This window comes from Heptranchias perlo, chromosome 2 (assembly GCF_035084215.1).
Source record: "Heptranchias perlo isolate sHepPer1 chromosome 2, sHepPer1.hap1, whole genome shotgun sequence".
Lineage (NCBI taxonomy): Eukaryota > Metazoa > Chordata > Chondrichthyes > Hexanchiformes > Hexanchidae > Heptranchias > Heptranchias perlo.
The window spans coordinates 171,002,668-171,016,708 of NC_090326.1; the positions used below are offsets into that span (position 1 = coordinate 171,002,668).

General features: G+C 44.2%; 1 protein-coding gene across 2 annotated transcripts in view; it reads right to left on the bottom strand.

Moving 5' to 3' along the window:
* Positions 1 to 754: 754 nt before the first annotated feature.
* Positions 755 to 14,041, bottom strand: part of fam83hb (family with sequence similarity 83 member Hb) — a 72,272-nt gene continuing 58,985 nt past the window's right edge. For both annotated transcript variants that reach the window (XM_067969194.1, XM_067969186.1), the window contains exons 4-5: positions 10,763 to 10,887; positions 755 to 8,423 (exon numbers count right to left, since the gene is read on the bottom strand). In XM_067969194.1, the coding sequence (XP_067825295.1) occupies positions 5,147 to 8,423; positions 10,763 to 10,887 (3,402 nt within the window). In that variant the 3' untranslated portion in view covers positions 755 to 5,146. The remainder of the gene's footprint in view (positions 8,424 to 10,762; positions 10,888 to 14,041) is intronic.

A 14,041-nucleotide genomic window follows, 5' to 3' on the forward strand; every position in this document is an offset into this window, starting at 1 on the left:
CACTTCATCTTCTACATTCCTCCTCCGACTTCCCCGACACCTCTGTCTCCTTCTCCCTGCTCCCTTCCAAGCTGTTTCCTGCTCCCACTCCCTCTATGGCTCCCATTCTTTACTCAGTGTGTGCGCACAGTGGCTAGTGTGTGAAACAGCCAGAACTCATTAAAATCAAACCTTTTGTTCTTCAAGGAGATGCAGAGGTTGATGGGGTCGATTTATCCATGGATCATTGATTTTTTAAAAATGTTTCTTCGTTCTGCAGGTATGCTTTAAATTAAAATAGTGCTTGGGCTTAACCTTTCCCATTTATTCTTCTTAGGGCAACTAGGGATGGACAGTAATTATGGTCTTGTCAATATCACCCACATTCTGAAAACAAAATTAAAAATTATACAGCCTACCTCTATGACCTCCTCCACTCTTATGCCCATCTCTGAGGCCATTGTTCCTCTGGTCTCATGACCATTTTCCTCTTTTTGTTCCATCAACATTAGCAGGGCCTTCAGCTGTCTCAGAATTTCTCTCTGGAACACCCACCACCTTGCCCATTCTCTCCACACCTTTAAACACCAGCCCATATCTCTGGTCAACTCTCTTACCTCCCCTACTCATACGTGGTGTTCATTTTTGCTCTTCTGTGAGCCCCGTGGAATATTTTTCTATGGTAAAGGTGCAATATGGATGCAAGTTTGTCACACAAAAATCCCGACTTGTTTTATAGAAATGGAAACTCAAAGATGCATGCAGTGCCTCAATGTAAACCATACACTGTTTATTTAGCTCTTATTGTGCAGAAATACAGGAGAATGTGATTTATTACACATTGTACTGAGATATACAGAAAATTGCAGATCTATAAATGGCAATAATCTTGTTCTGGTTATATTAACATGTTTGCTAAAGCATTCTTATTGCTTTGTTTCCATTGGTCTGTGCTGTGCCCACTCCCCCAGGTTGGAATGCCCACCTATTGCAGATTTTGGCACAGTAAATTTGAGGGGATTGATCTCCTTAAACACATCCAGTTTTTTTGTTAGCTTATTTGCTCTGTGATCTCTCATTTAACTCATCCAGATTGTCATCACATCTAAGCTCTTGCTAAAGATTATGGGTAAATGCTGCTGCTCTGCATCCCTAGTCCACCTCCAAAGGCCCACGCCCCATGGCAATACTCAATCATCACTGGCCATCCTTAGACAGGAAGTAGGCGTCTTCACAACCATCAATTACCCACAATTCTGTGCAGGAAACAAGAGTTCAATGCAGCCCAGGGGGGCGTGGTAAAGAACAGTCTCAGCAACTTGGGCACTACAATTGTTTAACAGCATCCCTAGTCTGGGCAAAAGTGAGCATGTGTGGACATGCTTGGATTTGGCCGCAATGTCTTGCATGGCGAATTAGCTTGTTTGGGTCCACACAGGAAGAACGGCCAGTTGGGCGAGATACTGGAGGGCACTTGGCAATCGGCAATCGTTGAGCCGAACCCAGCACGAGCTAGAAAACTGGAATTAAATAAAAGAGCGAACACAGAATGCTCTTGCCAGAGAAGGAGGTTAAGAAAGCCTTGACAAATAGACGTGGAATGTCATTAACATAAAAAGTAATAAATTCCAGAGTAATAAATCCCCTTTTAGATGTAAAAATATATACAAAATACTAAAACCATTTTAATTGAAATCTTTTTCTGTTTTGCCTCTTCTGTTATAAAAGTACAAATTTAAAAAAAACCAAAACATCCTTCCTTGAGCCCATGACTCTCATGGTGCCCAGGAAAGTGGGGAACACTGGTGTCTTGAGCTTAAGGCTGCTGTCTGCTGTGAATTCACACTAGAGGTTGATGTTATACCATTCTTTCCCTGAGTTGTTACATCATTTTTCAAGTTTATATTCCCAGTTATGGGAAAGTGGATTTTGTCTCCACCTGCCCCCTCCCCCCTTTTATTGTCTGTCAGTTTTGTGCTTGCTGATGTAAGGCACTCAGTGCAGGAGAATAGGAGATTTGCATTTCAGGCATCCAGTATCAATATCAAATATTCCCAGGGAAGGTACAGCATGGATTACATAAAGTAAAGCTCCCTTTACACTGTCCCATCAAACACTCCCAGGGCAGATACAACACGGGTTAGATACAGAGTAAAGCTCCCTTTACACTGTCCCATCAAACACTTCCAGGGCAGGTACAGCACGGGTTAGATACAGAGTAAAGCTCCCTCTACACTGTCCCATCAAACACTTCCAGGGCAGGTACAGCACGGGTTAGATACAGAGTAAAGCTCCCTCTACACTGTCCCATCAAACACTCCCAGGGCAGGTACAGCACGGGTTAGATACAGAGTAAAGCTCCCTCTACACTGTCCCATCAAACACTCCCAGGGCAGGTACAGGGTTAGATACAGAGTAAAGCTCCCTCTACACTGTCCCATCAAACACTTCCAGGGCAGGTACAGCACGGGTTAGATACAGAGTAAAGCTCCCTCTACACTGTCCCATCAAACACTCCCATGTAAATGTGCACTGGGTTAAAACTGCCCCAAACACATTTCACACAGGACTCTTGGACAGACAGACCTATTTGTCTGGACTGGAGTTGAAGATAGATTTTTCATTGTGATAGATCTCTGAACTTTTCCAACTTCTCTGTGGGGTGGGAGGAGTTTTTTTGTATAATGTTGGATAATTAACCTTCAATATATTAGCATCAAAATACAGCTGCAAGATTTGAATTTGTTACAGATAGTCTTCCCCTCGTCATATTTAATACACAATGAAAGCCTTTGGTGAATGTATACAGGCAGCAGACTTACACAATATCAAAAATATTTACATTTAGTATTCATTGTGACAAAATATAGTTATAATCAGACATACAGGCAGAGTGCAGCCATTTGCTATATTATAATAGGGGGTTTCCTATATCAGTACACTCACAGTGACAAGTAACCTCCCCTTCCCAATCCCAGCCAGTAAAATATAAAATACTTCCAAGTAAGGGAAGTAGGGAAGACAACCAGTAAGTTAATCCAACCAACAGCACATGATCTGAACCTTGCATATCATAAACCATATCAAAGTGTATAGATATTGTGTATGAATACAGGTCAATAAACGAGCGCCAGCTCAGTCTGTTCATGGGATAGCTGTTCCTATTTAAGAGCAAACTTGGTTTGCATCCAACCTTCTCTTACCGACTGCAGTAAAACTCAGTATAGTGCGCCCACTGCCGGTTTGGCAATTATTGGTAACCTTGGTAAGCGACGATTGTAAATGGCATGCAGATGAAAAAGATATTGAATTAATCACAAATAAGATCAGAATTGATTGAAAGTAACCTCCCCTCCCCTCCCCAATCCCAGCCAGTAAATATGAAATACTTTCACCTTCCTCTCTCAGTCAAACCTTCAACCTTTTCATTCCTTTTTACTCCTAATAATTCCACTCAAACTGTTTTCATTAGCACCTGTGGCTAGTGAGCACGGACACACACGCGCGCAAGCATACACACACGCACCAGGAAGGACCCAAGTTCAATCCCTACCAGGTTTGATCTGAGTTAGACCAGACAGGGCAGAACAGAGACACTACAATTGGCCTCTGTATTGTTGGGCTCAGGAGGAGAAAAATCAGCCAGGGTGCCCACTTCGGTGGAAAATGCCTGTGCGTGAACACTGAGCAAGACGGTGATGTCAGATAGGCTGGTGACACTCCCAATTGAGGCAACTTTGGTGCGGTATGAGAGTTCAGCCAGTGTCTGTGAAGCCATATCCTAAATATGACCCCTGACTTTCAGGAGAGGATAGGGGAAATGGAAAGAAAAAAGATTTAAACTGAACTAGCTTGTGCAACAGATTAAAAAAAATAGGCTTTAACACTGATCAGTCTGGAATTAGTAACTGAAACTGTTGGCTTTTTATTTCACATACGAATCACAAACTATCGGCCCAAAACGCTAACCCATCTACACAGTAAACAGATGGTTGTATTATATATGTTTGACTGTAAATGTACATATTAATTGTCTGGTATCAATTTTTACTTTTTAAAGTTGGGACAATAACAAGTTTACCCCTGCCCCCTCCCAATGAAAATGACCCCACGTTATAAACGTACGTTTTTATATGGCTGGCTACAACTTTGGCATCATTGGCACCTTAGGGCAAATTAGCATCTCACTTGTTGTCCAATATAACACTCAGGCAGTTATTCCTGTCCCTCCATCTCGTGGCCCTTCTCACCTCCTTCAAAAGTCTCCTTAAAACCAACCTCTTTGACCAAGCTTTCAATCTCCTCCTCCAACTCTTCCTCCAGTTCCTACGCAGTATCCAATCTCTCCCCTCCATTGTGAAGCTATGTTAATGGCGATATGCAGATTCTGAGGGGGGTTGACAGGGTAGAGGATGTTTCCCCTGGCTGGAGAGTCTAGAATTAGAGAGCATACTCTCAGGATAAGGGGCCGGCCATTTGAGACTGAGATGAGGAGGAATTTCTTCACTCAGAGGGTTGTGAATCTTTGGAATTCTCTACCCCAGAGGAATGTGGATGCTCAGTTGTTGAGTATATTCAAGGCTGAGATTGATAGATTTTTGGACTCTAAGGGATATGGGGATCGGGCAGGAAAGTGGAGTTGAGGTTGAAGATCAGCCATGATCTTACTGAATGGCGGAGCAAGCTCGAGGGGCCGTACTGTCTACTCCTGCTCCTATTTCTTATGTTCTTAAGCATGTGTCAGTTACTCAGTGCTATTGACATTCCCCCTCATTTTGGTTGTTGCCTCTCTCTAGGATTGTTTATATTCTGCCAACACCGTGAATTACTAAAAAAAAAGTTAGATTGTAGAGTAAAAGGTGGCCGTTTTATGCCCTGGTGTATTAATCAGCTTATATCATGGGACCTTTTGACTCCATCAAATAGCCTTTAAACTCACACCCAGCCCTCCAGATTCTTTCACTGGAGTGACCAGGTCTCAGTGCTATGTTCCTAGTTTTGCCGTACTGATCTAAAATTTGATATTTTAAGTATCTCTATTTGGTTGGCTGTTGCCTACAGTTTAGATCAGTGCCCCATATTCTAAAATCACCACCATTAGCACCCAGCATCAAGCAGTCCAGGTGTTGGTAGTTTAGCTGCACCATTTGGTAAGTCACAGGCAGCATTAAAACCTCCTGAATGTCCCAAAAATCTTGGGAATAAACTTTCCAGCTTTCTTCTTGTCTCCACCATCTATGTCCTTGGAATCTCGTGTTCCATCACTTTGTTCCCTTGGAGAGGTGTCCTCTGTTTTCAAAGAGTCATCTTTCTTATAGAAGACTTCGAACCTACTGTATACCCGTCTCTCCTTTCGAAAACTTTCCATCCTCTTAATTAGAGGGTCTGTCTGATCGGGTGAGGTCCGCGCTTTGACTTTGTTTTTAATCAGGCTTTCAAACATCGATGATACCTCACTCTGCTGCGTTTTATCAGAGTCTGTCTTATCTGACTCTGGGCTAACCTTGTGCTCTGTTGAGCCTCCAGGGCCATCAACCTCGTTGATGGTGGGATGCTGCACTTTGGCATTCTCGGCCCGGTTCTTCTGACTGTTGGCCGAGATTTGCTCCAGGATGACCTTGGTGTCATCTCGAAGGTTACTGCTGTACAGGACGTTGGAAGTAGATGTGGAATACCTGCTCCCTTGGAACGTCTGTGCACCTTTGGTTGCTGTGGGGTTGGTTGGCGACCTGCGTGGTTTCTCCTCCTTCTCGGAGCTGGAAGGCACTGCCTCCCTATGGTCGCTTTTTGGTGTTGTTTCAAGATTCTTCTCATTCTCTGTGGCGGAAGTGGGAGGCTGCCCAGACACTATGTTGCTGGGCATTTCTTTTGATTTTCTGTCACCAGGGAGGTTGAGAAAACCTTTCAATCTTGATGAGACCTTTGGGATCAAATTCAAAACTCCAGGTTCCCCTCCTGCCTCATCCTCTTTACTCTCTCTTGTGTCCAAACACACAGCAGATGAATGCAGCTTAACTTTTGGTGAACTGTCATCGATCGCCCCCAATGTAGAGGTGGAAGAGGGTCTTTTGTGAACTTCAGTGGATCCTGAGGAGCTCAGAATCTCACTGGGGTTGGTAGCATTCTTTTGAGCAGCTGGTTGAGAAGGTTGGGGACCTGGCTGAGGAGAAGGCCTGACGCCCTGCTGAAGCAAGCATTTGAGACCTAGTTGAGGAGAGGGTTGGGAGCCTGGCTGAGAGGAAGGTTGGGGGCATGGCTGTGGAGAGAGTTGGGGGCATGGCTGTGGAGAGAGTTGGGGGCATGGCTGTGGAGAGAGTTGGGGGCATGGCTGTGGAGAGAGTTGGGGGCATGGCTGTGGAGAGAGTTGGGGGCATGGCTGTGGAGAGAGTTGGGGGCATGGCTGTGGAGAGAGTTGGGGGCATGGCTGTGGAGAGAGTTGGGGGCATGGCTGTGGAGAGAGTTGGGGGCATGGCTGTGGAGAGAGTTGGGGCCTTGGCTGTGGAGAGAGTTGGGGCCTTGGCTGTGGAGAGAGTTGGGGCCTTGGCTGTGGAGAGAGTTGGAGGCTCTGCTGCACAGGTGGAGAATGGATGATCTTTCCAGATTTTTCCAGAGGCAGTTTTTCAATTTTCTCAGACTGTACAACAGGTGGTGGTTTAATTTCTCTTGATAATGATGTTTGTTGAGTCATTTTGTTAATGACATCTTGAACCTTCTTGCTCAGTTGAAGATCTACTTTTGGCCTTGCTCTATGTAGGGTGCTGGAATGCACATCTGGGACACAACTACCCAAACCAGAATCACTCTGCTGCCTACTCATGTCCAAGTCTGGTGACTTCACACCAAAAACCTCTTTTGGATTTGATTCTGATGTTTTGGCAGTCTCACTCGGCAAGGCATTGGCAGGCACCAAATGTTGGATTTGGTTGGTCTGGTCATTACTGAGCACCTGCTTGCTACTATTTTCCTGGAAATCTGCAGCTGCTGTTGGTTCCTGCATCTCTTCAGATTCCTTTCCTTCATTCTGTATCTGCTCTCTGATGCTCAAATTTGTTTTTCCTTTTTGTAGGATATGCTGCTCTATTTTTGAAGAATTGAAGATCAGTGAAGAACGCAACCTGGAGCCCCTTTGCAGCATTGGGTTGAACTTGCTACGCATGGACTCATGCTTCGCCAGCTTGACTTCCCGCTCATTTCCTTTATCTGATAACAGAGATTGGCTGTCAAACAAATCTGTTTTTAGGAACTTTGAGTTGTACAGATCCAAGCGTTTATAACTTGTAATCTGGGGAGGATCTCTGAACAAGGGTGTCTCAAAAGGAGCTGGGTTCTTTGAATCCTGAAGCAGTTCATCTGGTGCAGGAATGCCCTCTTCAAGTAGATCTGGGTGCTCATCCTGATAAGTACTAAGATAAGAGCCAATTCTCCATCTTCTCAGCCCATGTTTGGTGGGCTGATCATCGGAATTTCGGCCCAGACTGGACTCCTGGAAGAGCATTTTTGGATCCACAACTTGTTTCTGAGTTGGAGACTTTTGACAGGAATATGACTGGCCAATGTTGGGTCGCTTCTGTATTTTCTGACCCAGTCTTCCATCACTCACCAGCTCTAGATCACTTGAACCATGCCTGATTGCTTTGGAGGAGTTGCAAGGTTCATAGTTTGCTAGAGGTGCATAGTGTGGTAAACCAGACAGGTAAGTCTCCTCATAATTCTTTGGCTCATATCTGTGCCTTGGTTGTTCCACTGACTCACCATACTGATGCATACCGGCTCTGTTTTGCCTAAATCGTTCAAGTATTCCTTGACCACCTATTAGATGCTTACTGTCAAATGAGTTGAACCTCTCCCTTCCCATTCCAGGCTCTAAAGGATGCATCTTTTCCCTGTATAAATGCTCAGATCTGGCATCTAATTGATCATAGTGATCACTTATTCGTTCATATCGATTTTCCCTAGTATCATAACTTTCCAAAGTCCCTTCTGCATAACTTTTCCGTTTGTACGAGTTCATTTCCATCCGGTTTGCCCTCAGAATAGCACTAGCTGTGGGATCAAACTGGATTTTCTCCTGCTGAAAATGTGTAAACTGCTTCATGTAGCCTCTGATGCCAGCTCCCTCCTGGGTATGCCTGTGGATGTTATCCTGTCTAAAACTGTGGGGAAAGCGTTCAGGATCCGACTCTGCCCATGAATAGCCAGAGTGCTGTGAAAGCATGTCCTCTTGATGCATGAATCCCAGGTTTCGTTTGTGTCGCTGTCTATCAAAAGACTGGTACGGTGCCACGGTGTAATAGTTATCCATGTCTGGCATTGAATTCTCTACCCCAGGGAGAGGGTTTGACTGGGCAAAAAGAATCCGAAATTCTTCATCAAAGATTGCCACAAGTTCTCCCTGAAACCGTTGAACAATACTGCGATGAATCTTCTCAAAGGACCACATAAAACTGCAGGGTGAAGAAAGAGGAATTAAAAACAGCCTTTACATGAATCATCATTCCGTCTAGATCAATGAAGAGTGATTACAGTTCTACTCTCCAGAACTATACAAAAAATATTCTCATTCTATTAAACCTATTGGATATGGGGATGGGGACGGGGATGAGTACCACAGCTGCCTACGAAACCAAACCTATGAACTGACCACGTCAGGTAAGAGGTCACAACCGAATATGGTACTTAGCCACTTCCCATTGCGTGAGCCCTACTTACCAATGCCTGCCAAGAATGAATATAAAACAAAATTCCATTAGACCTTTTCATTACTTTTTGAAACTGTGCACTAGCTTTTAGTGATTTGCGTACATGGACACCTAAATCCCTTCGGTCCTCCACAGCTCCTTGTCTTCCGCCATTTAGGAAATATTCTGATTTGTCTTTCTTGGATCCAAAGTGGATGACCTCACACTTCTCCACCGTGAACTCCATCTGCCATGGTTTTGCCCACTCAGTTAATCTGTGTATGCCCCTTTGTAGTTTTAGATTTAGTGCCCTTTGTTGCCCAGAATGTGCAATTAAGTGTTAAGGGCTCGGGCCCAGGCACACATCCCAAGTTCATTTCATACATGGCCCTTAAATTAAGCAGAGAAACTCTCATCCCATCAGCCTGGACTGACTAAGTCTGGAGTTGAAAGGACAATGTTACATAAGGACATAAGAAATAGGAGCAGGAGTAGGCCATATGGTCCCTTGAGCCTGCTCCGCCATTCAATCAGATCATGGCTGATCACATTACAGCAATCCACACTGTAAAGTGTGAGAGAAGACAAGATTAGTTCTTTGAGGACATAACGTGCAGGGTGGATAAAGGGGAACCAGTGGACGTAGTGTATTTAGACTTCCAGAAGGCATTCGACAAGGTGCCACATAAGAGATTATTGCTCAAGATAAAGAATCACTGGATTGGGGGTAATATTCTGGCATGGGTGGAAGATTGGTTATCTAACAGGAAGCAGAGAGTTGGGATAAACGGTTCATTCTCGGACTGGCAACCAGTAGCCAGTGGTGTTCCGCAGGGGTCGGTGCTGGGTCCCCAACTCTTTACAATCTATATTAACGATTTGGAGGAGGGGACCAAGTGTAACATATCAAAGTTTGCAGATGATACAGAGATGGGAGGGAAAGTGGAGAGTGAGGAGGACATAAAAAACCTACAGGGGGATATAGACAGGCTGGGTGAGTGGGCGGAGATTTGGCAGATGCAATACAATTTTGGAGAATGTGAGGTTATGCACTTTGGCAGGAAAAATCAGAGAGCAAGTTATTATCTTAAAGGCGAGAAACTGGAAAGTACTGCAGTACAAAGGGATCTGGGGGTCCTAATGCAAGAAGAACAAAAAGTTAGTATGCAGGTGCAGCAGGTGATCAAGAAGGCCAATGGAATGTTGGCTTTTATTGCTAGGGGGATAGAATATAAAAACAGGGAGGTATTGCTGCAGTTATATAAGGTATTGGTGAGACCGCACCTGGAATACTGCATACAGTTTTGGTGTCCATACTTAAGAAAAGACATACTTGTTCTCGAGGCAGTACAAAGAAGGTTCACTCGGTTAATCCCGGGGATGAGGGGGCGGACATATGAGGAGAGGTTGAGTAGATTGGGACTCCACTCATTGGAGTTCAGAAGAATGAGAGGCGATCTTACTGAAACATATAAGATTGTGAAGGGGCTTGATCGGGTGGATGCGGTAAGGATGTTCCCAAGGATGGGTGAAACTAGAACTAGGGGGCATTATCTTAGAATAAGGGGCTGCTCTTTCAAAACTGAGATGAGGAGAAACTTCTTCACTCAGAGGGTAGTAGGTCTGTGGAATTTGCTGCCCCAGGAAGCTGTGGAAGCTACATCATTAAATAAATTTAAAACAAAAATAGACAGTTTCCTAGAAGTAAAGGGAATTAGGGGTTACGGGGAGCGGGCAGGAAATTGGACATGAATTTAGATTTGAGGTTAGGATCAGATCAGCCATGATCTTATTGAATGGCGGAGCAGGCTTGAGGGGCCGATTGGCCTACTCCTGCTCCTATTTCTTATGTTCTTATGAGGCTCAAATGCGAGGCCCTCACTGGATAAATAGTCAACACCCAGCAACAGTTGACACTGTTAGAAGAGGGAAATTGGTATTGGCAGAGTATAAACTCTTCAGTTAGGCTGCACATATTGGAAACAGGTTTTTCCTGTGAGAGTTGGCTGACTTGCATTGAATGTGATAGCTGGGTATCGGTTAGCACCCTGCATACTTCAGAGCTTGAGTATTCAGGAAAAGGATCATCACAGTATGTTACTTACCTGTAGGAGCCACAGAGAACAGCATTACAATCCACCAGCATGAATCGCTCGATCAAATTCCCAGTGAAGGACATCCCAGATTTGCAGTAGTAGGTTGATCCCGCGACTGTCCTCACTCTCAGGAACTGGAAAGGGAAAGAAAAAGAAAAATAAGCGTCAATTACCCAAGATAAACAAGAACACACAAATTCCTACAGCACCATGATAGGGAAGATTTTCTACCTAATCACTGGGCCACTGGAGGGATTATTGAGCTAAAGGTAACATATGGGATCTTAATCTAGAGTATGGTGCATGTGTAAGGGGAATCTCTGTGAATAAAGGTTGGAAGCAACTAAAGACCAGGCGCTAGTATTCTATCCTTCACCACATGGCTATCCAATTTTAACAACTATTACACCTCATTTACACTTACTCATGTTGGGGTATAGCAGCACTGGTACCATTAAGCCCTCCAGTAACTCATTCAGTATTCCTTTCTGTTTATAGATATGGCTAATGGCACGGGATGAGCAACTCAGAGGTCATGAGTTCAAAACCTACCGTGACAATTTGAAATTAAAAATATCTACTAAATAGTGGGCTGGCACCAGATAAAAACTTTCATAAAAACCCAGTTGATTCACTAATATCCTTCAAGGAAGGGAACCTCCAGCCCAACATGATCTAGCCTACACGTGACTCCAGTCTAACACTTCATGGTTGATTCCAAAGAGGGGCCTAGCAAGTCACTCGATTTCAAAACAATCACCACCCTATTCCTGGGCAATAAATGTGGCTTCACCAGCAATGTGTGAGCCTGGGTGGCAAGTGTTGGTAGTTTAATCAATCATCGGGATTTCACCATTCTCTCCTCACCTGTGTACTTTCCAGCTGGGCCCACTGGAAAGTGAACAGAAGGGGGACCATTGCTCAATTTTCTCCAGGAATGATGAGGTGAATTTAGTACTCCCCCTAGCTGAGATCACCAGACTCAGCACGGGCCGAGAATGAAACCTAGACATTCCTGGTCTGTATGGCACCAGGCAGCGCCATTAACCACATAATTTCTGGGGGAAACTCTTCATTCCCTGTTAAACAATCACAGATGGGTACTAGTAAATAGCCCCAGGTAGAACACAGGAACAGGAGGAGGCCATTTAGCCCCTCGAGCCTATTCTGCCATTCAATTAGATCAGGCTGATCTGTATCTCAACTCCATTTACCGGCTGTTGCTCCATATCCCGTAATACCCTTACCAAACAAAAATCTATCAATCTCAGTTTTGAAATTTTCAATTGTCCCCCAGCCACAACAGTGTTTTGGAGGAGAGAGTTGCAAATTTGCACTAGCTTTTGTGTGAATAAGTGCTTCCTGACATCACTCCTGAATGGCCTAGATCTAATTTTAAGGTGATGCCCCCACCCCCCCTTGTTCTGGACTCCCCTTTCATCTTAAACACATCAATTAGATCACCCCTTAACCTTCTACGCTCAAGGGAGTACAAGCCTAGTCTATGCAACGTTTCCTCATAATCTAATCCATTTAGCCTCGGTGTCATTCTGGTGTCATAATCTAATCCATTTAGCCTCGGTGTCATACTGCACCCCCTCAAAGGCCAATATATGCTTTAATTTAGCTCCTAGTTCCTGATCTTCTCTTAGCAGGACCTCGTCCCTGTTCTTTCCTATGTTGTTGGTCCCAACATGGACCATGACAACTAGTTGTTCATCCTCCCTTTCCAGGTTCCTTTCCAGCCACTTAGGACTGAGATGAGGAGGCATTTCTTCACTCTAGAGGGTCGTAAATCTTTGGAATTCTTTACCCCAGAGGGTTGTGGATGCTCAGCCGTTGAGTATATTCAAGGCTGAGATCGATAGATTTTTGGACTCTTGACTTTTATGTTTACATAGCAGTTATTTATTTATCTTTATTGCTAACTGAATCACCATAAATATCAATTTAGTTTCTTTTACCTCTCAGCTTAGTAAATTTATCCTATTGGGTTTATTTACTTGTTTAAAATTGATGGTTTGGTTTTTACCCTTGCTTCATATAGAAATATAGAAAATAGGAGCAAGAGTAGGCCATTCGGCCCTTCGGGCCTGCTCCGCCATTCAAAATGATCATGGCTGATCATCTAACTCAGTACCCTGTTCCTGCTTTTTCCCCATACCCCTCGATTCCTTTAGCATTAAGAAATATATCTATCTCCTTCTTCAATACATCTAATGACTTGGCTTACGCTGCCTTCTGTGGTAGAGAATTCCACAGGTTCACCACCCTCCGAGTGAAGAAATTTCTCCTCATCTCGGTTCTAAATGGCATACCCCATATCCTGAGACTGTGACCCCTGGTTCTGGACTCCCCAGCCATCGGATTCAGGACCCGAGTTTTGGATTCATTCCTGTCTACTCGAGGCCTCTCATAATTTTGTACACCTCAATCAAGTCTCCCCTCAACCTCCTCTGCTCCAAGGCAAACAACCCCAGCCTATCCAATCTCTCCTCGTAGCTGCAATTTTCAAGCCCTGGCAACATTCTTGTAAATCTTCTCTGCACTCTCTCCAGAGCAATTACGTCCTTCCTGTAATGTGGTGACCAGAGCTGCGCACAATACTCCAGCTGTGGCCTTACCAGCGTTTTATACAGTTCCATCATTACATCCCTGCTTTTGTATTCTATACCTCGGCTAATAACAGAGAGCATTCCGTATGCCTTCTTCACAACTTTATCTACCTGTACTGCCACCTTCAGGGACCTGTGCACATGCACTCCAAGGTCCCTCACTTCCTCTACCCCTCTCAATATATTCCTGTTTATTGCGTATTCCCTTTTACTGCTTGCCCTCCCTAAGTGCATTACCTCACACTTCTCCGGGTTGAACTCTATTTGTCACTTTTCCGCCCACTCCACCAACCCATTGATATCTTCTTGGAGTGTACAACTATCCTCTTCACTATCAACTACACGGCCAATTTCTGTGTCATCTGCAAATTTCATGCCCCCAACATTCAAGTCCAAATCATTAATATATACCACAAACAGCAAGGGACCCAACACCAAGCCCTGTGGCACACCACTGGAAACGGATTTCCAGATAGTAGATGCATTAGTTGTAATCTTCCAAAATTCACTAGATTCTGGATTGGAAAACCGCAAATGTAATGTCCTTGTTCAAGAAAGGAGTGAGACAGAAAGCAGGTAACTATAGACCAATTAGCCTAACATCTATCATTGGGAAAATGCTAGCATCGATTATTAAGGAAGTAGCAGCAGGACATTTAGAGACTCGTAATAC